The sequence below is a fragment of the Hyperolius riggenbachi genome, chromosome 1 (genome assembly GCF_040937935.1).
Source record: "Hyperolius riggenbachi isolate aHypRig1 chromosome 1, aHypRig1.pri, whole genome shotgun sequence".
NCBI classification, from domain to species: Eukaryota; Metazoa; Chordata; class Amphibia; order Anura; family Hyperoliidae; genus Hyperolius; species Hyperolius riggenbachi.
This window is the reverse complement of record NC_090646.1, coordinates 398,467,174-398,491,817: the sequence shown is the minus strand read 5'-3', so window position 1 is coordinate 398,491,817 and position 24,644 is coordinate 398,467,174. Positions and strand designations below refer to the sequence as shown.

At 45.8% G+C, this 24,644-nt stretch overlaps 1 protein-coding gene across 2 annotated transcripts in view; it reads right to left on the bottom strand.

The window, feature by feature from the left end:
• Positions 1-24,644, bottom strand: part of TTC39B (tetratricopeptide repeat domain 39B) — a 275,315-nt gene that overhangs the window by 38,233 nt on the left and 212,438 nt on the right. For both annotated transcript variants that reach the window (XM_068234826.1, XM_068234833.1), the window contains 2 exons: positions 20,364-20,525; positions 9,430-9,521 (listed from right to left, as the gene is read on the bottom strand). In XM_068234826.1, the coding sequence (XP_068090927.1) occupies positions 9,430-9,521; positions 20,364-20,525 (254 nt within the window). The remainder of the gene's footprint in view (positions 1-9,429; positions 9,522-20,363; positions 20,526-24,644) is intronic.

The window sequence follows — 24,644 nt, the reverse complement described above, 5'->3', positions numbered from 1 at the left end:
AAGGCCACGCTTTTTGAGACACAACATCCCAGGCCTTGCATGAGGACAAATAGCGTGCGGATATAGCAATGCTTTTTTCCGCCATGCAGTCATAAATGTAATAAAGATGAGAGGTTCAATAAACAGGGACCGGAAACGCTAACCCATCACAGATGGTCATTGTTCATGTTACTTGGTTGGGGTCCAGGAGTGTTGCGTAGTCGTTTCCAATCCAGGATTGATTCATTTTAATTTGAGTCAGACGGTCTGCATTTTCTGTGGAGAGGCGGATACGCCGATCTGTGACGATGCCTCCGGCAGCACTGAAACGGCGTTCCGACATAACGCTGGCTGCCGGGCAAGCCAGCACCTCTATTGCGTACATTGCCAGTTCGTGCCAGGTGTCTAGCTTCGATACCCAATAGTTGAAGGGTGCAGATGGATTGTTCAACACAGCTACGCCATCTGACATGTAGTCCTTGACCATCTTCTCCAGGCGATCGGTGTTGGAGGTGGATCTGCACGCTTGCTGTTCTGTGGGCTGCTGCTGCATGGGTGTCATAAAATTTTCCCACTCCAAGGACACTGCCGATACCATTCCCTTTTGGGCACTAGCTGCGGCTTGTGTGGTTTGCTGCCCTCCTGGTCGTCCTGGGTTTGCGGAAGTCAGTCTGTCGGCGTACAACTGGCTAGAGGAGGGGGAGGATGTCAATCTCCTCTCTAAAGTCTCCACAAGGGCCTGCTGGTATTCTTCCATTTTGACCTGTCTGACTCTTTCTTCAAGCAGTTTTGGAACATTGTGTTTGTACCGTGGATCCAGAAGGGTATAAACCCAGTAATTGGTGTTGTCCAGAATGCGCACAATGCGTGGGTCGCGTTCAATGCAGTCTAGCATGAATTGAGCCATGTGTGCCAGAGTCCTGCCAGAATCCTCATCATCCTCTTGTGAGCGTTGTGATAGTTGTTGTGATGCATCATAGTCGTCACCTTCTTCCTGGTCTGCTTCTGCTGACCATTCGCGCTGAATTGTGGAAGTCCAACGTGCACCGCTCTGGCCCTCGTCAGTGGTGGCAGGAAATTCCTGCTCCAACTCCAGCTGTTCCTCCTCCTCTTCTTCGTCATAGCTGCTGGGGCCAGCGTTTCCTGATGCGGATGGCCTGATGTTGGTACCACCACACTGATCGTTTTCTCCTTCAGATTCCCCCAGTTGCATCATGACAGCTGTTTCCTTGATTTTCAACATTGACCTCTTCAGTAAACACAGCAGTGGTATGGTAATGCTGACTGAAGAGTTGTCACTGCTCACAAGCAACGTGGATTGCTCAACATTTTGGAGGACTTGGCAGAGGTCCAACATGTTGGCCCAATCGGATCCACAGAAGCTTGGCAGCTGTCCAGATGCGCCTCGGTACTGCGCCGTCATGTACTGGACCACTGCACTCTTCTGCTCGCAAAAGCGGGCTAGCATGTGCAGCGTAGAATTCCAGCGCGTAGGGACATCACACAGCAAGCGATGGTGGGGGAGATTGAAGCGCTCCTGCATCTTGGCGAGTGCCCCCGAAGCAGTACTGGAATTTCTGCAATGTTTGGCCACTCGTCGCACCTTCAACAGAAGATCGGCTACGCCTGGGTATGTCCTCAGGAACCGCTGAACTACTAGGTTCATCACGTGCGCCAGGCAAGGGATGTGTCAGCTTAGCCAACCTTAAAGCGCGAATGAGATTACTCCCATTATCACACACAACCATGCCCGGTTTCAGGTCCAGCGGTGCCAGCCACAAATCCGTCTGTTCCTTTATTCCCCTCCAAATTTCCTCCCCTGTGTGCTGCTTATCCCCAAGGCAGATCAGCTTCAGCAACGCTAGCTGACGCACCAACAGCTGTGCTGCACTGCTTCCACGATCCTACTGCTGCTGGGTTAGCGTTTCTGGATGAGGTACAGCTTTGAGATGCGTTGGAGGAGAAGGAGTCAGAGAGGTAGGTGCTGCTGTTGTTATCCAGTGGGAGGGACGGCGGTGCAGCTGTTTGCGGCGTGGGCAACACCCGCGCCGTAGCAGGTGAGGAATCGCTGCCAGGCTCCACAAGGTTCACCCAGTGCGCGGTAAGGGAGATGTATCGACCCTGGCCGAACGCACTCGTCCAGGTGTCAGTGGTGAGGTGAACCTTGCAGGCAACGGCATTCTTCAAGCTTCGGGTTATTTTGCTGACCGCGTGCTCATGCAACTCAGGCACTGCAGAGCGCGCAAAGTGGTAGCGGCTGGGAACCACGTAACGTGGGATGGCCACTGACATCATGCCCTTGAAGCGGTTTGTCTCCACCACTCGATATGGCAGCATTTCGCAGGCCAGAAGCTTGGCTATGCTGGCTGTTACTTCCACGGCCCGGGGGTCATTTGCTGGCAATTTCCTCTTGCGATCAAACATCTCCGAGACAGACAACTGAATCGTAGGGCTGCACACTGAAGGGCTGTTGGTTGTTGTGTTTGATGAACACTGGGAGACCTCAAGAGCACTACTCCGGAAAGTGACAGTGTCAGCGTCTGATGTTTGTGAATGTTGTGAACCACGCAATGGCTGGGCTACTGCTGCTGCTGAGGCGGGTCTGGTGGTGAGTCTGGTGACCCCAAGGGAGGCAGTGTTGTTGGTACCCTGTCCTGCCGCGTTTGCCCACAGAGTGGGATGTTTGGATAGCATGTGGCGGCTCATGCTGGTGGTGGAGAGGTTGTTAATACTTTTCCCCCTGCTCAGGCGGGTCTTGCACACCTTGCAAATCGCCATAGTACCATCCTCAGTGCAGTCTTCAAAGAAAGCCCAGACTTTGGAGCACCTGCCTTGCTGGCGATTTCTGTTTGCGCCTCTTTTGCCTCTCACTTGAACGTCCATGCTTGTGGTGCCTGAAATTGCGCGCCGCCTACCTTGTGGCACAAGGCGAACTCGTGCAGCAGTGGGTTCTTCAACAGACTCATCTGTGCTGCTGCTACGACGGCGATGTTCTCGTTCACAAACAAAATCTGGGTCTATGTCCACATTGTCCATACCCTCCTCTTCCATCTCCTGAAACTCGTCATATGTCATTGTGGGGGGCCGCCGCCGTGGAGTAGAGCTCCCCAGAACAACCTCTGCGCAGCTCACTCCAACGTCGTCTTCCAGATCTTGTCGGCCGACCTCCTGCAATTGCAACCCCTCCTGCCCAACTTGCTCTGGGATTTGGGTTTCCGAGTCCTCCTCGGACTCGCCTTGTATTTCAGTGCGCGGTGCATTTCCCACAGTTAATGGTTGTGAATCCAGGCACAACATTTCTGGCTGTTCCTCCATTGACCTTTGAAAGGTGGAAGTTTGTTGGGCTGGGAATAGCTCCTGCGAATACCCCATTGTGTCCTGAGGTAATTCATCGGACTGGTTATCTGGCAGTTGTGTGCGTGGTGTCGCTGCCGGTTGTGTCAGCTTTGTGCCCACTGGCTCCTTGTAACTGGCTGAGGACTCGGACCTCGTGCGTGATGTGCTGGTGCTGCTTAACCCACTGCTGGACGCTTGAGAGGTCATCCAAGTAATTATCTGGTCCTGTTCTTTTGGATTTGTGAGGGTTGTTGTCCTGGACAACATGGGCGGTATTGAGTGGGTTTTCTTGGGTGCTCCCCTGTGGCCTGTACGTGAACCGTCAGGGGAAACACCTCTTCCCTTGCCCCTCCCTCTTTCACCGGATTTCTTCCTCATTTCACTTATCCTTAAAGTACACGCTGACTGGCAGCAGTACAGTGGCAGTACAGAAATGCTATACAGTGGTGAGTGAGCGGTGTACCACTATTCCCAGCAGCGACACAGAGCACAATGCTATACAGTGACGGGTGAGCGGTGTACCACTATTCCCAGCAGCGACACAGAGCACAATGCTATACAGTGGCGGGTGAGCGGTGTACTACTGTTCCCAGCAGACACAGAGTGGCAGTAAACACAATGCTATATAGTGTGGCTGAGCAAGGTACACAGAGTGGCAGTAAACACAATGCTATATAGTGTGGCTGCGCGAGCGGTGTACTACTATTCCCAGCAGACACAAAGTGGCAGTAAACACAATGCTATATACTGTGGCTGAGCGAGGTACACAGAGTGGCAGTAAACAGAATGCTATATAGTGTGGCTGAGCGAGCGGTGTACTACTATTCCCAGCAGACACAGAGTGGCAGTAAACAGAATGCTATATAGTGTGGCTGAGCGAGGTACACAGAGTGGCAGTAAACAGAATGCTATATAGTGTGGCTGAGCGAGGTACACAGAGTGGCAGTAAACAGAATGCTATATAGTGTGGCTGAGCGAGCGGTGTACTACTATTCCCAGCAGCGACACAATGACTGGGGGGACCCTGGCTAGCGTGGCTGGAGCGCGAACTACCCTGCCTGCCTACCCAAAGCTAAACCCACAGACAAATGGCGGAGATATGACGTGGTTCGGGTATTTATTTACCCGAACCACGTGACAGTTCGGCCAATCAGAGCGCGTTCGGGTCCGAACCACGTGACCCGTTCGGCCAATCACAGCGCTAGCCGAACGTTCGGGGAACGTTCGGCCATGCGCTCTTAGTTCGGCCATGTGGCCGAACGGTTTGGCCGAACACCATCAGGTGTTCGGCCGAACTCTAACATCACCCGAACAGGGTGATGTTCTGCAGAACCCGAACAGTGGCGAACACTGTTCGCCCAACACTAGCCACTCCAATTGCCCGCTGGGTCCCCGGAAGAAGAACGGGCCTGTGGGGATCCCGGCGGCTGGAGATTACTGCAGGCACCCGGGGGTGCAAGGGAGACATGCCGGAGTCCCGCTGTGTAGTGCTGATTGCGAAAATGCCAGGGAAGTAGTTAATTTGCTGGCCCGAGCTGAGCACAGGGTTACCGCTCCCAGATAATTTCTCCCACCCAGAGTTCAGCTCGGGCTTTCCGCTAGGGAGGTTAATCTAGCAGCTGTGCCCCAACACAGTGCACTGATAGCTGATGCTTGTCTACAGTTTAGCCAAGTGTTTACTATTAAAAAGCGGATGGCCACACCCAAAATAAAAACTCAGCACCTCAAAGCTGCTAGCCAACAATTGGCTACACTGTAGCCAAGGCACCTTAGCTGACACTTTGCTACCCTGTACCTGAGCATTAACTATGGGATAGCCAAGTGCCAGCACTCAGCAGAAGCACCTGATGCACCATAACCACAAGTACTCATTGCAATATAATGCTAGGACCAATACAACCTTTTTATTTTTATTTTTTGTCACAAGTTAGCGGAAAATGACACTTTGTGAAAAAACACAATTAAAATCAATTTCCGCTAACTTGTGACAAAAAAAAATAAATCTTCTATGCACTCATTATATTCCTAACGGAATACCTTGGGGTGTCTTCTTTCTAAAATGGGGTCATTTGTGGGGTTCCTATACTGCCCTGGCATTTTAGGGGCCCTAAACCGTGAGGAGTAGTCTTGAAACCAAATGTCGCAAAATGACCTGTGAAATCCTAAAGGTACTTATTGGACTTTGGGCCCCTTAGCGCAGTTAGGGTGCAAAAAAGTGCCACACATGTGGTATCGCCGTACTCAGGAGAAGTAGTATAATGTGTTTTGGGGTGTATTTTTACACATACCCATGCTGAGTGGGAGAAATATCTCTGTAAATAGACAATTGTGTGTAAAAAAAAAATAAATTGTCATTTACGGAGATATTTCTCCCACCCAGCATGGGTATGTGTAAAAATACACCCCAAAACACATACTACTTCTCCTGAGTACGGCAATACCACGTGTGGCACTTTTTTGCAGCCTAACTGCGCTAAGGGGCCCAAAGTCCAATGAGCATCTTTAGGCTTTATAGGGGTGCTTACAATTAGGCAACCCCCAAAATGCCAGGACAGTGAACACACCCCACAAATGACCCCATTTTGGAAAGTAGACACTTTAAGGTATTCAGAGAGGAGCATAGTGAGTCCGTGGCAGATTTCATTTTTTTTTTGTCGCAAGTTAGAAGAAATGGAAACTTTTTTTTTTGTTTGTTTTTTTGTCACAAAGTGTCATTTTCCGCTAACTTGTGACAAAAAATAAAATCTGCTATGAACTCACCATGCCTCTCACTGAATAGTTTGGGATGTCTTCTTTCCAAAATGGGGTCATTTGGGGGGTATTTATACTATCCTGGAATTTTAGCACCTCATGAAACATGACAGGGGGTCAGAATAGTCAGAGATGCTTGAAAATAGGAAAATTCACTGTTGGCACCATAGTTTGTAAACGCTATAACTTTTACCCAATCCAATAAATATACATTGAATGGTTTTTTTTTTTATCAAAGACATGTAGCAGAATAACATTCGCGCTCAAATGTATAGGAAATTTTACTTTATTTGAAAAATGTCAGCACAGAAAGTTAAAGTCATTTTTTTGACAAAATTCATGTCTTTTTTGATGAATATAATAAAAACTAAAACTCGCAGCAGCAATCAAATAGCACTAAAAGAAAGCTGTATTAGTGACAAGAAAAGGAGGTAAAATTCATTTAGGTGGTAGGTTGTATGACCGAGCAATAAACCGTGAAAGCTGCAGTGGTCTGAATGGAAAAAAGGCTCTGGTCCTTAACCTCCTTGGCGGTCTGATTCTTTCCAGATTTTAGGGTCTAAAAGCGGTGCAATTTTTTTTCCACTCTTTCAGACCCTAAAACCTGAAAAAAATCATTCTGGCAGGGAGATCTGCAGCAAAATAAAAAAAAAAAATGTACCTTCCTGGGCTTCTGTGCTGCAGTTTTCTCTTTGCCCACAAGATGGCGCTAATATACATATAAACGAACTTCTCTATATTTCTCTAATATAGAGAAGTTCGTTTTCAATATTAGCCCCGCCCCCGATGACGTCACGTTGCCACCACCGCTCTGCTGCCACCACCACGGCTGCGCTGCTCCAACTGGCTGCCGGGTCCCCGGAAGAATAGCGGGGACATGGGGGATCCCGGCGGCCAGGGAAAGACCCCACACTGCCGGGGAGAGAGGCTGGAGTCCCGCTGCGCAGCGAGATCGCGCGCGGGACTCCACAACTAAAGGTAAAGCTCTGCAATGCCTACCCCGACCTGAGCTCGGGATCACCGCTAATAGCTTGTTTTTTCTACCCCGAGCTCAGGTCGGGAAAACCGGCAAGGAGGTTAAGGGGCGAAAAGACTGTGGTCCTCAAGTGGTTAAGTACTCTTCCCTCCCACTGCGAAGAAGTCAATCCTCCATGGGAGGGGCCTAACACTAACTAAATCCTAACCTATGTATATGCATAGCCTGGGTGCGGCTAATCACCCATAATTTACTTGATTAGTCGCACCCAGGTTATGCATATACATAGGTTAGGATTTAGTTAGTGTTAGGCCCCTCCCATGGAGGATTGACTTCTTCGCAGTGGGAGGGACGAGTACTTAACAAGTTGCATGCAAGCTGTTACAGAAAACAAACATCCTCCAGTGGTAGACAGGTCATGTGTATGCTCAGTGTGTATTATATCACACAAGTGGGGCTTGCACTCTTTTGCAGGTAGGCACTTGCCTGTTTTTAAATAGCGCTGTTCATTTCCTTGCTATGTAGCCATTTTTGTACTTTTTCTATGGAATAAAGATCCTTTTTGTATTGGATGTGCGTGGCCACTCTCTCTCTCTCTTTTACTCAACCAGAGATCGGACATGTCGGAAATGATCAATCGAGCCATCTTAATGGCTCAAAATCGAGCTGTGTATTCCCAGCATAAGATAATGCCTTAAAGGGAACCTGAACCAAGTAAAATTATCACGAGGTATCTTCAAATGAACATTTCATAGTTACCTTGCCATCAGTTCCTCTCAGAAGCTCACCATTTTCTTCTGACAATGATCCCTACCAGTTCTGACAACATTTTGTTAGAACTGAAATATATCAGTTGCTGTCAGTTATAGCTGAGAGGACAACTGATTGTGCCAGGTAATGTCCATGTTTCCCAATGGCTCAAGTGGGAGTTTAACAGTGTGTTGACCAGAAAGTTGTTATGGGGTAATGGCCATTTCCAAAATCCACGGAGAATTCCCTTGATCATAGGAAGTGGGACAGGAGAAAGTGATTGAGGAGTAGACTACACGGGAGGTAAGTATGACTTGTGTATGTTTATTTTGACTTTTAATTTTCATTTCAGGTTTTCATTAAGTAGACAACTGGCTGCATGCCGAAATAAATGAATTTAATACGGTCTCCTACTCCCTGAAAAGCTTAGAGATAAGAATGCACTGGTGTTTGGCGTGCACAGGGGAGTGCTACGGATATCTACCTCAGCTGACATTACACAGTTGCCACACTTTTAAGCTCAACAGTGCCAAAATAAATTAAAAGGAACAAATTAGTCACTGGAGCAATAAACAGGTAAATCCATAAAGACAAACTGCTTTATGGGGTGCTTATATCTGAACTTAATTTGAAGATAAAATAAATAATAAAGATCTGTAAAGAACTTTACCCTTCAGCGAGCAGATAAAATGATAGACACCATGCCTGGTTGTAATCAGTCAGTTGTTTCACAATTAATACATTTAGGAGATATAAAATCCACAACAGATGAAATTTTGCCAGAAAAAAAGAAGAAGAAATACTGAATCATAACTGGAAACTGAACAGGCAGGGAACACGTCCTTTCAGTTTTCTGCGCACGTTTTTCTGTGTACTTTTTCTGCACACCATGTGTGTTTCTATGCAGGAAAACGTGCACGTTTTTACAGCAGCTGATGTAATTGATAGAGAAAACTGAAAAAATGTGCAGTCATCATACAGAATGGCAGTTTTTTTGTGTATGTGAAAAACAATAAGTGTGAACTAGCCCATTGGTTAACATGAGTTCTCACATTTTTTGTGCAGAAAATGCGCACGAAAACAGCCAAGTGTGTTCCCTGCCTGAAGCATATCTGAAGCAGAACTCCATTTACAGAAATGGGGCAGTACCCTTTTCAGTGTGTCTCTTAAGTCCAGTGGCAGAATTATTAGCCGACATGCATCTATTAGTTAACTTATCCACAGTCCGCTGTAGAAATATACTTTGCTCCGTTGTCTGACCCTCTTTCCGGCACAGACTGTCCCTATCTAGCAGGTTAGAGAAACATAGCTAGTGTTTTATCGGACATATCATCTGTGCACTTGTGAGGGGGGCTCGGCCTAAATTCACCTGATCCAACCCAGTTTGACTACATAGGATAAAATGCTTATGCAGCACGTGAGTGTAGATTTACTCTTTCGAAAACTGGGCACAGGCCATGTGACAAAAGAAAACAAAATATTTATCTGTATTAATTTTCACAAATACGGTTTTCTTTATCTAAAGTGGAAAGGGGCATAGTGTGCAAATACTTTCAGATGCACAAGTGCTTATGCTTCACGTGTAAAAACCTAAATTACATTTACCAGTAAGAGATACAGAAAGATGAAACTATTACCTAAACAAGGCAACTAGATCTTCCCCTGTGCTTTTCACATCCTCCTCTGGAAGCATACTCAGGATTGCAGCTTTTTGGAATACATAAATTGCCTATAATGAAAAATAAATAATAAATGTCTGCGATTACATGGAAATAATGAGCAGCTCAAAATATGCCTCCCACAAACTTGGTCACATGACTTTCTGCTGGAGCCCCCTGTTCTGGAAGCCCACTTACTCCCAAAACAGGGGTCATTTCTTTCTCAACATAGCCTATGGTTGACTGTAAAAAGAAGCTTACATAAAAAAAAATAAAAAAATCCTGCAGTAAAAAGTTTTACTGTTGTTGAGATTTCATAAGAGTTTACTTTTCCAGAGTGCTGGCTTCTGATGGCTTCTGGCAGTAACCACCAACTACAACTACTTATTGTGGATTATAATCTCTCTAGGGATGAGCTCCCGGAATTGGAACAGGTTCAATTTTTTGCATCAGAATTTGTCCGTTCCAGGAAAATTACTCTGCGGCTGCGGTGGTTCCCTACAGGTCACACACACGAGCAGTTTTTCACATGAATGGGGGGTCCAGGAGACAGTAGCATTACCCCTATACTACTTTCACCTGGGGAGGGAGCGGGCATCTGGGGGTCCCCAAGCTGTCAGTTTTCATAAAATGTATATAATGTGTATACAAAACTCAGAATGCAGTACAATGTACTTACTTTACTGCAGTATGTATGTATGTATGTATGTATGTACATACATACACATTATATATATATATATATATATATATATATATTTTATATATATATATATATATATATATATATATATATATACACGTACGTACGTACGTACGTACGTGTATATATATATATATATATATATATGTATATAAAATATATATATATAATGTGTATGTACAAAACTCAGAATGCAGTATATACACATACAAAACTCAGAATGCAGTACAATGTACTTACTTTACTGCAGTATGTATGTATGTATGTATGTATGTATGTATGTATGTATGTATGTACGTACATACACATATATATATATTTTATATACATATATATATATATATATATATATATATATATATATATATATATATATATACACGTACGTACGTACGTACGTACGTACGTACGTACGTACGTACGTACGTACGTACGTACGTACATACATACATATATATATACATACATACATATATATATATATACACACATACACATACACACACTAAATGTACTTTGCTATTAACTCTGAAAATCGGGGCCATTGACTTCTACAGAAAATGCTTTCGGAACAAGAAAATCGGAACACAAAATTCAGTATTTGCCTGCAGAACAACAATTTCTACGAAATCGGAATTTGGCCACTCCGATCAACCCCAATTTTTTCTTGCAGCTTTAGAAACAAAAAAAAAAAACAAATATTTTCTTGGTTTGACCAGACAATCTATAAATTAAAAAAAAAAAAAATAATGTTTGTACATCCAAAAGACTATAGAAACATGGCATAGTATTAAAAAACAAAAACAAACTATAGAATCATTTAGTTTAAACACATCCAAAAGACTTTAGAAACATAGTATAATATGGTATAGTGTTACATTGCACAGGGAGATAACCCTGTGAAACAAATCTTCCATGAAGCAGCCGTGTATTAGTTTTGCTATCCATTATGGGAAACAGCTGTGCACAGGGCTGAAAACTACTCGTTCATTGACTTTTCTTGAATACACAAAGCACAGTAATTGTTCAGTTTGTGGCTTTTGAAGGACATGCCTCTCAGACCTTTATTGGGTTGAATAACCACAGTTAGCCTCTGGTCATCTCAGTCATGTAAGAAAGGCACAGAGGCTGAGGTGGCAGTTCTAGAAGCAAACTGCTTACTGAAATATCTTGGGGATGACACAGCAAATGACCTACTTCTGAAGATGTCAAATTCTTGCTTGTTAAGATGAACACCAGTGTCACCATATATGTACTGTAGACTAGAACACAAATGAATCCAAATAAAACTGAGAAATATGTGGCAAATCTTATTGTAAGGATTACTGTATATAAAATCCCTACAATACATTGTGTAGACTTGAACTAGCATGAAAAAGAGCTGATGTAAAGAGCTACCTAAGCACACTCAGTTACTGTTGCCAGAAAACACAACATTAATTTAGGCACGGTTACTGCACAGACATGTTGTTTGGCTCTTTGCTAAATAGCTTGTTCTGTTCGCTGAAAAAAAAGGAGGGGGGGGGGGGGAAGCAGGCAGGAAGAGCCCCAATGCAGAAAACTACAATAATCAGGCCTGTTGAGTTGGAGTCAAGAAGTTGCAATTATTGGGTACCTGGAGTCAGAGGTTTCATAAACTGAGGAGTTGGGGTCAGATGATTTTTATACCCACTCCATAGACCTGTAAGGGCAGTGGAGTCGGTGCAATTTTGGGTACTCTGAGTCAGTGCTTTCATAAACTGAGTACTCGGATTTGGATAATTTTTGTCCCGAGTCCACAGCCCTGACAATAATGCAGCAGCAATCAAGCAACAATGATCTGATGCAGAAAATTAGCAATAATGTACTGGGGCACCTATACCTATGCTAGATTATCCCAATCAATGACAATGTGACCTCAGGGGATGAAGCCCTAGGAGGTGCACATAACTGTAAACCAGAAAATAAAAAGACTTTTTCAGAAGCCGGATTTGAAATATTTACTCCAACATCTGCTTTTTTTTTTTTAATTGACCTCATTAACTGATAGAATTTCAGATGAAGCTACATTTGGAGGACCTTGCTGAGTGATCCATCAATGCTGGTCATCAACGCTACATGCCATCAGATGTCATCCATTTGCTTCAAGCTATTTTGTGTACCTTTGTGGATGCTGCATTTCAATCTGTTCCCTTGTGCTCAATACATGCTTCAGGAACATTGCCCATGAGCTCTGCTTGTATTTACTGGCTATCAACTGTTCATCATATGTCAGGTTGGACTGTTTGGTCTCTCACTTGTTTTCTAACAAGTCTTATGGTGCAGGTTCCATTTCCTTCATAGGGGACTGCAGCCCCTATGTTGTTGGAGGGTTTGTGAGGAGTTATTTTATGGGGTTGTATAGTATTTATGGGATATTTGCATTTTTGATGTAGTCTGAGATTTGTGATATATATGAATAAAGTTTCTATCCTTATCATGCACCCAAGAGCCAATTCTCATTTTTCACTTCACCATCCATCAATACTCCATTACACTGTTGTAAAGTGAAGCAGGTTAATTTGGCTCCATAGTTATCAGCTTCAAGGTAAAAAGGGTGCCCCCACGACCGACGACATTTGGGTGCCGCCATAGGGCATAATGTGAATTACGGCTATAGAGGCACTCAGTGAATAATTTGGGCGCCAGCAAAAGACGGGGCCCAAATTACGATAAAAACAGTGCAATTTGGCTGCCAGCAATAGCAGGAGGCCGAATTGCATCTAACCCCTCAATGTATGGCGCCTTGGAGGGCGAATAGTAATTAACCTCCTTAGCAGTAACCCCGAGTCAGGCTTGGGACGGAAATCTACAGCTCAGAGCAGCAATCCCGAGTTTGATCCATTGGAGGTGTGGAATGTGCAGGGCTGCTGCAGATCTATCAAGTGGCACAATTTTTAGGGTCTGAAAACTTGAGAGGGAAAAAAAAAAAAAACGCATGCAATTTATTTATATTTTTTCCAAAAGCTGTGCATGCATCACCTTCCTTCTCAGCACTGTGGCACATACCTTACGTGACCACTAGAGACCTCTAGTATTTGGCCTCTAACATTTGTGACATTATAAAGATGCCCGGGGACATGGGAGAGAAGAGAGGAAGAAGCAGCCAGCAGGGAGAGATGACACCGAAACCACGCTGAGGACCGGTGAGAGTAACTTTATCAGTCATCAAATCAAACGCCGCTAGTGATGAGCTGCCAATCCACTAACGATCAACCAAAATCTTCTGTCACACACACAAATTTTCTGGCATAGATTGACCCGAAATTGGTTGATCTGGAAATGTTTGTGGCATATTTCTAGCTGATTCAATCAAATGATTGAAATGACGAGATATCGATAAAAAAAAAAAAGATAAGTGTGTGGCCACCTTTAATAATACTAGAGTTAATAATACTAGGGTTAAAGAGGAACTCTAGTGAAAATGTAATAAAAAAAAAAAACAGCTTTATTTTTACAATAATCATGTATAAATGATTTAGTCAGTGTTTGTTAGAATGTAAATCAGGGAGAGGAAAGGTTTTTCAATGGGCATTTATCACATGGTGATACTTTTACTGCTGGCTGGTGATCTCACTGGAAGTAGCTGCTGCTTGCTTTTTTAGGCAGTTGGAAACAGCTGTAAACAGCTGTTATTTTCCACAATGCAACAAGGCTCTCACAGTGTGATGTCAGGACCTTGGTCCTGACATCACACTGTGAGAGGGGTTTCAACACAATATCAGCCCCATGATGATCTGTTTGAGAAAAGGAATAGACTTCTCGTGGAAAAGGTGGTATTACCGTATATACTCGGATATAAGTCGACTTCATGTATAAGTCGAGCCCAATATTTGACCCTCTTAAGCTAGATTTTTTTAATGACTCAAATATAAGTCTATCCAGCAAAGTTAATGATTGTACTTGAGGACCAGGAGAAGCAGTGCAACCAAAATGGCTGCATTTCAATAAATATAGCATCTATTAACCCCTCCTATTCCCCAAGTGCAGCCAATAACTCCTCCAGGGCTCCACATGCAGCCAATAACCTTTCCTGCTTTGACCTCCCCCTCCAGTGTAACAGTGCTTAGCAAGTACCCAAGGAGGGAAGAAGATGATGTGCTATGACTTGCAGCGCCTCTGCACTCCAGACCCTTCGACAGTTTCTCTGAAGGGAAGTGTTTTACTATTATGGGATATGCTGATTTGCATGTTAAGGGCTGCAGTTCTCCTTGCAGTCCATCTGGCTGTTGCTGATGCTGATTGGTTGGGGGATCTTGAAGCTGATTGGTGTTTGGTTTCTAGAGGTACTATTTAAAGATATGGTAGATGTGTGTTAGCGTGACATTTATCTTATGCAGCTTGAGAAAGTTTTATTGCCGAAACAGCGCTGCTGTCGCTGCTGATGATGCCTGTTATGCTACTTTTAATTCAATAAAAGAGCTTTGATACTACAGATGGTGCTGACTTGACCTCCCCCTCCCACCCACCTAAAGGAGTAGAGATGCGAAGTTTGGATCTTTTCAATGATTCGGATGATTTGAATCGGATCATTGAAAAGATCTTTGATCCGAATCTCGGATCATTTTACAAGGGAAGCATTCGGGGGTGAAATGACTAGCAGGACAGGACTTTCCCTGCAGTGGACAGCGAAGGGGAGGGAGGTAGACACACAGAGAAGGGGAGATGGTGGATAGAGACGGGCAGGGAGTGAACAGAGAAGGGAGGAGGGACGAGCAGAGAGCAGAAAAGAAAGCATTCCCCAAAGCATTCCCAGAAGTGAAGTGCAGCTGTTTAGAGCAGTGCAGGAGGATCATATTGCACAGCAATCACAGTGCCTGCCCTGTCCTAGCCCAGCACGCTGTCTGTAACGTTACTGAGCTGTGCCAAAAGTTTCCAATTTGTTCACTGTGCAGCACAACTACGGAACAGACAGTCTATAATGAGCAGCACATTATAGCCAGTATGTGTGCTCTACACATATCTGGCAGTGGCACCCATGTCCCCTCTCTCTCTCTCTCTCTCTCTCATCTACCTGTCCCTGCAAGGCTGGCTCCCCTCCAACAGAGCGATCCATCTCTGCTCTGCTTCCAGGACCCCGCTGCCTGCTAAGAGGGGGACGTGCCGATTCTGGCCCCGCCCCCTTTGCGATCCGAATCACTCATTTTGATGATTCGGATGATTCGACTCACAAAGCAGATTCGGATCAAAGATCCGAGTCGTTCATGATCCGGACAACACTATAAAGGAGTGCTGCCTCTCAATGCCCCATCCACCCACAGCGCCTAAACTGTCAGATTCTCTGACAATGCTAGCAACATTGCATCACCTATATAATACATGCTGGCTGTAAAGGTCTGAAACACCACCAAAACAGCAAAAAATGTTAAATATAAGCAAATTTAAAAATTCCTATTTAATTTTTGATATGAACTACATTTTGTGAAATGGGTAAGTTCCAGCCGATCTGTACTGGTCGCAGAGCTGTTGAAATTCACTTTCCAGTATGCTATGACCTGCCTTTGGTTGCTCGAGTGATTGTGAGGTTAAAGGGAACCTTAACTGAACGGGGGTTATAGAGTTTTACTTACCTGGGGCTATTACCAGCCCCCTGCAGCAGTCCTGTGCCCTCGGCGCCGCTCTGGAATTCTCTGGTCCCCCGCTGTCACTTAGTTTCGTTTTTGACGACTCACCAGTCGCCGGCCGCCATGCGTATTATTGGACGCATTCACCAATGCAATTAGCGCTATTGCGGACCGCAACGCGTACAAAAATACGCGTTGCCGCATATCTACGCGTGCGGAATGCGGCAACGCGTATTTTTGTACGTGTTGCGGTCCGCAATAGCGCTAATTGCATTGGTGAATGCGTCCAATAATACGCATGGCGGCCGGCGACTGGTGAGTCGTCAAAAACGAAACTAAGTGACAGCGGGGGACCAGAGAATTCCAGAGCGGCGCCGAGGGCACAGGACTGCTGCAGGGGGCTGGTAATAGCCCCAGGTAAGTAAAACTCTATACCCCCCGTTCAGTTAAGGTTCCCTTTAAGTTACTGGCCAGGCTCTATTGCTGTGTTTTTTAGAGGTATGTGAATGTCAGAACTACCTGAGCAGACCTACATGGCATTTAAAGCATTTCACATAACCTTAAATTCATCTGTGCATTTAGTAGCCTCCAGAGATTAAATATTTCTCTCCCTCCCTGCAGCGCTGAAGCTGTTAGCTTCTCTGATCACCTACTCCCACCCACCACAACCTAGATTGGCTGCGTCTCACTGTCCATTCCCCCTCCTCCATGATTTAGTACAATGTGTCCAGCAGAAGTCATATTCCTCATCAATCTAGCGCTGGGTTCAGCACACTCTCCCGTAATTCACATTCAACGAAAGTACGCTATGCAGACCAGCGTGAGAGAAGTACGAGAGAGGATGCAGAGCCCGGCACTAGATTGATGAGGGACGTGACTTCCGCTGGACACACTGCATTATATCATGTAGGAGGGGGGAACGGACAGTGTGAGGCAGCGACTCTAGGGTGTGGGGGCTGGGAGGGGGTGATCAGAGAAACTAACAGCTCCCGCCCTGGAAGGAGAGAAAGAGAAGGCAGCATGCCACATCCAACAAGTGGAGAAATTTAGAACTGTCTCGAGTATAAGGCGACCCCCCCCACTTTTATACTGTGAGTCAGTCCTAAATTTCTCGACTTATAGCCGAGTATATACGGTAGTTACTGATTGGGATGAAGTTCAATTCTTGGTTACGGTTTCTCTTTAACCACTTCAGCCAACAGGGTTGTTCATTTTTTGCATCTGAGCAACTTTCACCTCCCATTCATTTGCCAATAACTTTATCACTACTCATCACAATGAATTGATCTAGATCTTGTTTTTTCCGCCACCAATTAGGCTTTCTTTGGGTGATACATTTTGCTAAGAATTATTTTATCCTAAATCCATTTTAACAGGAATATTAAGAAAAATGAAAAAAAATATTTCTCAGTTTTTGGCCATTATAGTTTGAAATTAATACATGCTACCGTAATTGAAACCCATGTATTTTATTTTCCCATGTGTCCCGCTTATTACACCATTTAACCCTCTGGGCGATAAAATTATATCGCCCAGGAGGGGGCGCAGCACTTTTTAAAAAAATGTTTTAAATCATGTAGCGAGCCCTGGGCTTGCTACATGATAGCCGCAGCGCAGCGGCATCCCCCCACCCACTCCGATCGCCTTCGGCGATCAGAGTAAGCAGGAAATCCCGTTCAGAACGGGATTTCCTGCTGGGCTACCCCGGTCGCCATGGCGAAGGGGCGGGATGACGTCACCGACGTCATGGACGTCGTGACGTCAGAGGGAGTCCTGATACACCCCTCAGCGCTGCCTGGCACTGATTGGCCAGGCTGCGCAAGCGGTCGGGGAGGGGGCGGGGCTGCGCGTCACGGCGGGTAGCGGCGGATTGGCGGCGAGCGGAAGTTACACGCAGCTAGCAAAGTGCTAGCTGCGTGTAACAAAAAAAAAAATTATGCAAATCGGCCCACCAGGGCCTGAGAACTCCTCCTGCGCGACATACCCCGAGCTCAGCTCGGGATTATCGCCCAGGAGGTTAAATTATGTCCCTATCACAATGTATGGCGCCGATATTTTACTTGGAAATAAAGGTGCATTTTTTCAATTTGCGTCCATCACTATTTACAAGCCCATAATTAAGAAAATTATATTAATATACTCCTTTAACATGCATATTTAAAAAGTTCAGACCCTTAGGTAACTTTTTTTTTTATTTTTTTTTTATTTGGGTAATTTTTGGTGTGGGAGGTAAACCGCTAATTTTAAAGAGAATCCGTATTGTTAAAATCGCACAAAAGTAAACATACCAGTGCGTTAGGGGACATCTCCTATTACCCTCTGTCACAATTTTGCCGCTCCCCGCCGCATTAAAAGTGGTTAAAAACAGTTTTTAAAAGTTTGTTTATAAACAAACAAAATGCCCACCAAAACAGGAAGTAGGTTGATGTACAGTATGTCCACACATAGAAAATACATCCATACACAAGCAGGCTGTATACACCCTTCCTTTTGAATCTCAAGAGATCATTGTGTGTTTCTTTCCCCCTGCATCTCTCATGCACTGAAGTTTCAGGCTGCTCTTTTCTTCCTGCAAACAGCTTTGCCCTTGTCTGTAATTCCTCAGTATGTGAAAGCCCAGCCAGCTCAGAGGACGATTTATCCAGCTTGTAAAAGATAAGAGAGAAGAGAGAAGCTGCCCTAATCTAAATAATACACAGGCAGTGTGCATAGAGGGGCCTGGAAGGGGGAGTTCATAGCAGAACCACAACACTGAAGAACTTGGCAGCCTACCAGACACAGGCCGACAAGTCTGACAGGGGAAAGATACATTGATTTATTACAGAGACTGTGATAGCAGAAAGTGCTGCAGTAAGCCAGAACAGATTAGAATAGGCTTTGGAACTTGTAGGATGATAAAAAAACAGGATGCAATTTTTGTTACGGAGTCTCTTTAAATGTAAAATAATGTATGTATTTAAAAAAAAATGAATGTGGGTGTAGTTTTACTATTTGGCCACAGGATGGCCACAGTCAAAAAGTCCTGGAAGCGTACAATCACGCTTCCAGGAACATGAATGAGGACAGGAAACTTTTTTGTTTTTAACTCTGAAAAACCGCAGCCTCTGATAAGAGGCTGTCTGTTTTTCTGCGGGGGACTTTGATCAACTAATGGGAGCTATAATCCCATTCATTGATTGCTGGGCTAATGGCCGGCAGCGGGAGCGCGTGCGGCCAGCAGGAGCAAGCTCAGCCTATCTGGACGAGAATGTTCGTCCAGATAGGCTTAAGTGGTTTAGGTTGCCACACAAAATACAATAAAATTATCCAATTTTACAGCAATTCAATAAAAACGATTGTTGTGCACTTGCCGAGCAGTTCAGCATCCCACCTGCCGCCCATACAAGTTGGGTGCAATTTAAATGGAGACAAATTGAAACGATAGTAACACCATGTGTGTCAAGTGCTTACACGCGGTGGTGTTACCTGGCTGCAGAAGACCGCGAAATGTTGCGTCTGAGCTTGGTCATGCTCAGATGTGACCCTATGGGAGGGCTGCCTGTCCGGTGCTGGTAACAAGCACTAACAAGCACCAGGCCCTTGCAGGAGAGCAGCTAACACAGGCATTACTGCATGCTTGTTTCGGATGAAGTCCGAAAGATCAGCAAGACTACCAGGCAGCTAGCATAGGTGAAAAAGAAACAAGTAAAGCAGCCTCCATAGTGTACATTTGAAAGCGCCGCAAGCTAATTTGGGCGCAGGCTTTACGGAATAAAAATCCTCATTTTAAAGTGTGCTGGAAATAGCCAGTAGTAAAAGATTGGTAAATTTACAGATATTCTACTAAAAGTGTACCAAAGATGACATTTTGACATGATGAGATAGACGTGTTTATACAGTGGCAAGAGCACCAATAACTATGCTGTGGTTTTCTTTTTTCCCTGCCTGAAAGATTAAAAATATTCAGCTATGCATCTGAAAGTTTTTCTCCAGTCGGGCTATAGTGTCCCTCACTGCTAATTTACAGCTATAAAACACTTTCCTAAGCAGATAACTGGGCTTCTGACTGCAGGGGATATATAGATATACAAAGGTCAATAGCTTGTGTATTTTTGCTCTGGCACTCTTGAAACACTGCAATTAAGCAGAGACAATAGAATATTAAGTCTACTTTGTAAATGTTTATACATAAAATAACACCAAAAGATGTTTAACACCCCCCCCCCCTTCCCCCGGTGGTGCCTAACATTGACCCCTCCCCTTCTGGTGGGCAAAAAACTTGATTCCCATGGCTGCCTAACCTTAACCCCTCCTCCCAACCTTAATCCCTGACTTCTTCACGCCCGCTATTAGTGGCCACAGTCTACAAGACCAAGTTAGCTTGCACTACTTTTAGCTGGGACTCCATAACCCTCTTACGAAACAACAAAAAGTCAATGTTCTCTACATATTGGCAGAATACTACAGCTTGGCACTATGGCCATTTTTCCACAATAAAAAGCAAAATCACGTGAAACACTTATTGAGTTAATCCCTTTTTTTTCAACTTGAGTTTTATGTGGATGCCAGCTATTGGATGTAGCGAGAGAAAATCAAAGTTGTTTTGAGAGAAGATAAAGAGTAAAGATTGTAAAATAGTAATAATGTACCTTTGACCACTTGCTTTCCTTGCTCAGCAGATCAGCATAGCGGTATGCTTGGAGCCAGTCTTGTTGGAAGGAATAACACCACATCAGCTCCCAGTAGCACAGGTGGTGAATCTGCTTCCATTCATGTTGTGCTTCAATGCACTGCTGGAAGGTGATTTGGGCCTGTAAAAAAACAACAACATTTATTGAATACCATGTATGTAACGCTTCATGTATTTACAATCGCAACATATTCTAATTACAACCTACAATAGGTGCAGTATATATGTTACGGCCAGAACCCGAAGTGTGGCCACTTCTCGTTCTAGCCAGCCACTTCGGGTTCTGGCCGGTCAATGTGCGAAGTGGCCGCAGCGGAGCGGCCAATGTCAGAAATGTAATTACTACACTAAGCACAATGTATTTTACGGCCGTCTCGCTGCGGCCAAATGTATTACAACTTGCTTAATTTCATTAAATTAGCCGGCGGCAATGTAAGAGATGAAGCCGCCGGCTTTCGCACTGCCTCCTCCTCCCCCCCCCCCCTCTCCTCTCCCTGCCTCCTAATACGATATGGAGAGTCGTTCGTCGCGGCAGGGGAATCCTGCCGTTCCTGCAGAGCGGGTGCTGGCAGAAGCAATGTCTGCAGCCTCCCCGCTCTGCTTCCCCTGCCGCGACGAATGACTCTCGGGGACACGCGTGTCCCCGCCGGCTGCTCCGTATCGTATTAGGAGGCAGGGAGAGGAGAGAGGGGGGAGGAGGAGTGGTGGAGGAGGCAGTGCGAAAGCCGGCGGCTTCATCTCTTACATTGCCGCCGGCTATATTTAATGAAATTAAGCAAGTTGTAATACATTTGGCCGCAGCGAGACGGCCGTAAAATACATTGTAGCTTAGTGTAGTAATTACATTTCTGACATTGGCCGCTCCTCTGCGGCCACTTCGCACATTGGCCCGCCAGAACCCGAAGTGGCTGGCCAGAACGAGAAGTGGCCACACTTCGGGTTCTGGCCATAACATATACACCACTCACCTATGCAGACATTTGACCTCCAGTAAGTGTGGTATTTACCCTGATCACCTACACAGACATTTGATCAGAGACCTACAGTGGGTGTGGTATATACACCACTCACCTATGCAGGCATTTGATCAGAGACCTCCAGTGGGTGTGGTATATACACCGCTCACCTATGCATACATTTGATCAGAGACCTGTACAGTGGGTGCGGTATATACACCGCTCACCTATGCAGACATTTGATCAGAGACCTCCACAGTGGGTGCGGTATATACACCGCTCACCTATGCAGACATTTGATCAGAGACCTCCAGTGGGTGTGGTATATACACCGCTCACCTATGCAGACATTTGATCAGAGACCTCTAGTGGGTGTGGTATATACACCACTCACCTATGCAGACATTTGATCAGAGACCTCTAGTGGGTGTGGTATATACACCACTCACCTATGCAGACATTTGATCAGAGACCTCCAGTGGGTGTGGTATATACACCACTCACCTATGCAGACATTTGATCAGAGACCTCCAGTGGGTGTGGTATATACACCGCTCACCTATGCAGGCATTTCATATATGCTGCTCACCTATTTAAACAAAATCTAGAGCAGAAGTCATCTTTATCCTCCATTACCTTGCAGGTATAGGAAAGCTCTGGAACAAAGATGAGGAGAGGCTCTTTAATCTTAGAACTCCTGGAATGTCTATTTTTTTTTTCACAATTTAAGCTTTATTGAACGAAAAGCAATTTGTTAATACAGTAAACAGTAGACCAATAATGGTCAAAGTCAGATAATTGCAGATATATAATTGAGATACGACAAGATTGCAGATTCGCAGAGTAACAGGTCTTATACATTTTGCCAATAGTAAGCATATTATCATTGATGAGATATAGGTGATACAGTTTGATGGGGTTGAGTGCAACTGTATACACATGTGTCATTGAGAGGTAAGAGAAAGGCGAAAGTAGGGAATCAAGAAAGAGAATTCATTTTAGGGACAAGGTATATGCAGTCTAGGTTTAAGACCTCTTTTTTTATATTCCTCTGTACATTGATAGTCAAACCACACCATCCAGGTGAAAGAGTGTTTTTCACTTTGATCATTTGCTATGTGAATTAAGTTTTCCATTTTTTAAATGGACTCAACCCACTTAATCCAATCTTTGATTGAGGGAGGAGAGGCTGATTTCCAATAGACGGGTATCAAGGCTCTGGCTGCATTAATTATATGAATTTGTAAGGATCGTTTGCAGTGGCGTACCTAGGGCATTTGACACCCGGTGCTGGGTATTAACCTCCCTGGCGGTTTATTTATTTTGCCAGGGAGGCTGAAATGGGGTTTTTTTTAAATTAAAAAAAAAATATTTCATGCAGCCAACTGAAAGTTGGCTGCATGAAAGCCCACTAGAGGGCGCTCCGGAAGCGTACTTTCGATCGCCTCCGGCAATCGAAAGTAACAAGATAGGCCGCAATGAGCGGCCTATCTTGTTTCGCTTTCCTCGTCGCCATGGCGACGAGCGGAGTGACGTCATGGACGTCAGTCGACGTCCTGACGTCAGAGCCGCCCGATCCAGCCCCTAGCGCCGGCCGGAACTGTTTGTTCCGGCTGCGCTGGGCTCGGGCGGCTGGGGGGACCCTCTTTCGCCGCTGCACGCGGCGGATCGCCGCGGAGCGGCGGCGATCGGGCAGCACACGCGGCTGGCAAAGTGCCGGCTGCGTGTGCTGCTTTTTTCAGATTGCAAATCGGCCCAGCAGGGCCTGAGCGGCGACCTCCGGCGGCATACCCCGAGCTCAGCTCGGGATTACCGCCAAGGAGGTTAAAAGACACCCCCCCCCAAAAAAAAAGTGGGTGTGGCTATAACCTGCGTTGCGTGCTATGGGAAAATGGCGCCTGAAGCCCTGCACTGCAGACTCAGTCTCCAGAGCAGGGCTTCAGACGCCATTTTACTGTAGCCCTGCTCTGCCGCAGCTGTGGGCTGCTGCTGTCAGTGAACTGACACGGCGTCTATTAGACGCCGAAAGTCAGTTCACGCTGGGGGGTGCTTTAGGGGTGCTTGGAGAATGGCGCCGCCATTGCCCCAGTATAGTTGCCCCCAATATAGCTAGTATAGTTGCCCTTAGTGTAGGTAATATAGTTGCCCCCAGTATAGCTAGTACAGTTGCCCACAGTATAGCTAGTACAGTTGCCCTTAATGAAGTTAGTATAGTTGCCCCAGTATAGCTAGTATGGTCGCCCCCAGCCAGTATAGCTAGTATAGTTGCCCCCAGACAGTATAGCTAGTATAGTTGCCCCCAGCCAGTATAGCTAGTATAGTTGCCCCCAGCCAGGATAGCTGCCCCCAGTATAGCTAGTATAGTTGCCCCAGCCAGTATAGCTATATAGTTGCCCCCAGTATAGCTAGTATAGTTGCCCCCAGTATAGTTTCCCCCAGTATGGCTAGTATAGTTGCCCCCAGTAAGGTAGTATAGATGCCCCCAGTAAGCTAGTATAGTTGCCCCCAGTGTAGGTGCCCCCAGTAAGCTAGTATAGTTGCCCCCAGTGTAGGTGCCCCCAGTATGGCTAGTATAGTTGCCCCCAGTATGGCTAGTATAGTCGCCCCCAGTATGGCTAGTATAGTTGCCCCCAGTATGGCTAGTATAGTTGCCCCCAGTAAATTAGTATAGTTGCCCCCAATGTAGGTGCCCCAGGAGTGGGAAGCAGGGCTAGATGGAGGGGCTGTGGAGGGGTCCCTCACCTGGGATCCCTCCTTCTGCCTCTCTCTCCCCTCTCCAGCATAGCGGCTACAAGTGCAGGGCGGCCAGGGGCGTACAGATAATTACTCACCTAATCTCCGCGATCCAAGCGTCATGACGTTACAGGTCTCCGCCTCCAATGCCGCCCACTGTGCTTCCGCTAATCAGGAAGCACAGTGGGCGGCATTGAAGACGGAGACCTGTAACGTCATGACGCTGCGCTCCACGCTTGGAACGCGGAAATCAGGTGAGTAATTGTCCATACGCCTCCGGCCGCCCCGCACTTGTCGCCGCTAATTTTTGGAGGGGGAGAGAGAGGCAGAAGGAGAGGTCCCAGGTGAGGGAGGGGGGGGGGGATATTTCCCCCCTCCCCACCGCTGCCTCCACAGCCCCTCCTCCTAGCCCTGCTTCCCCCTCCTGCTGTGCTGCTGTGGGGGGTCGTGGCGACACCCCCCTGGGTGTCTGTCACCCGGTAAGCCCCGCCCCCTGCGCTCTATGGTAGGGATGCCACTGATCGTTTGTATGATTTCTTAGATTCTTTTGT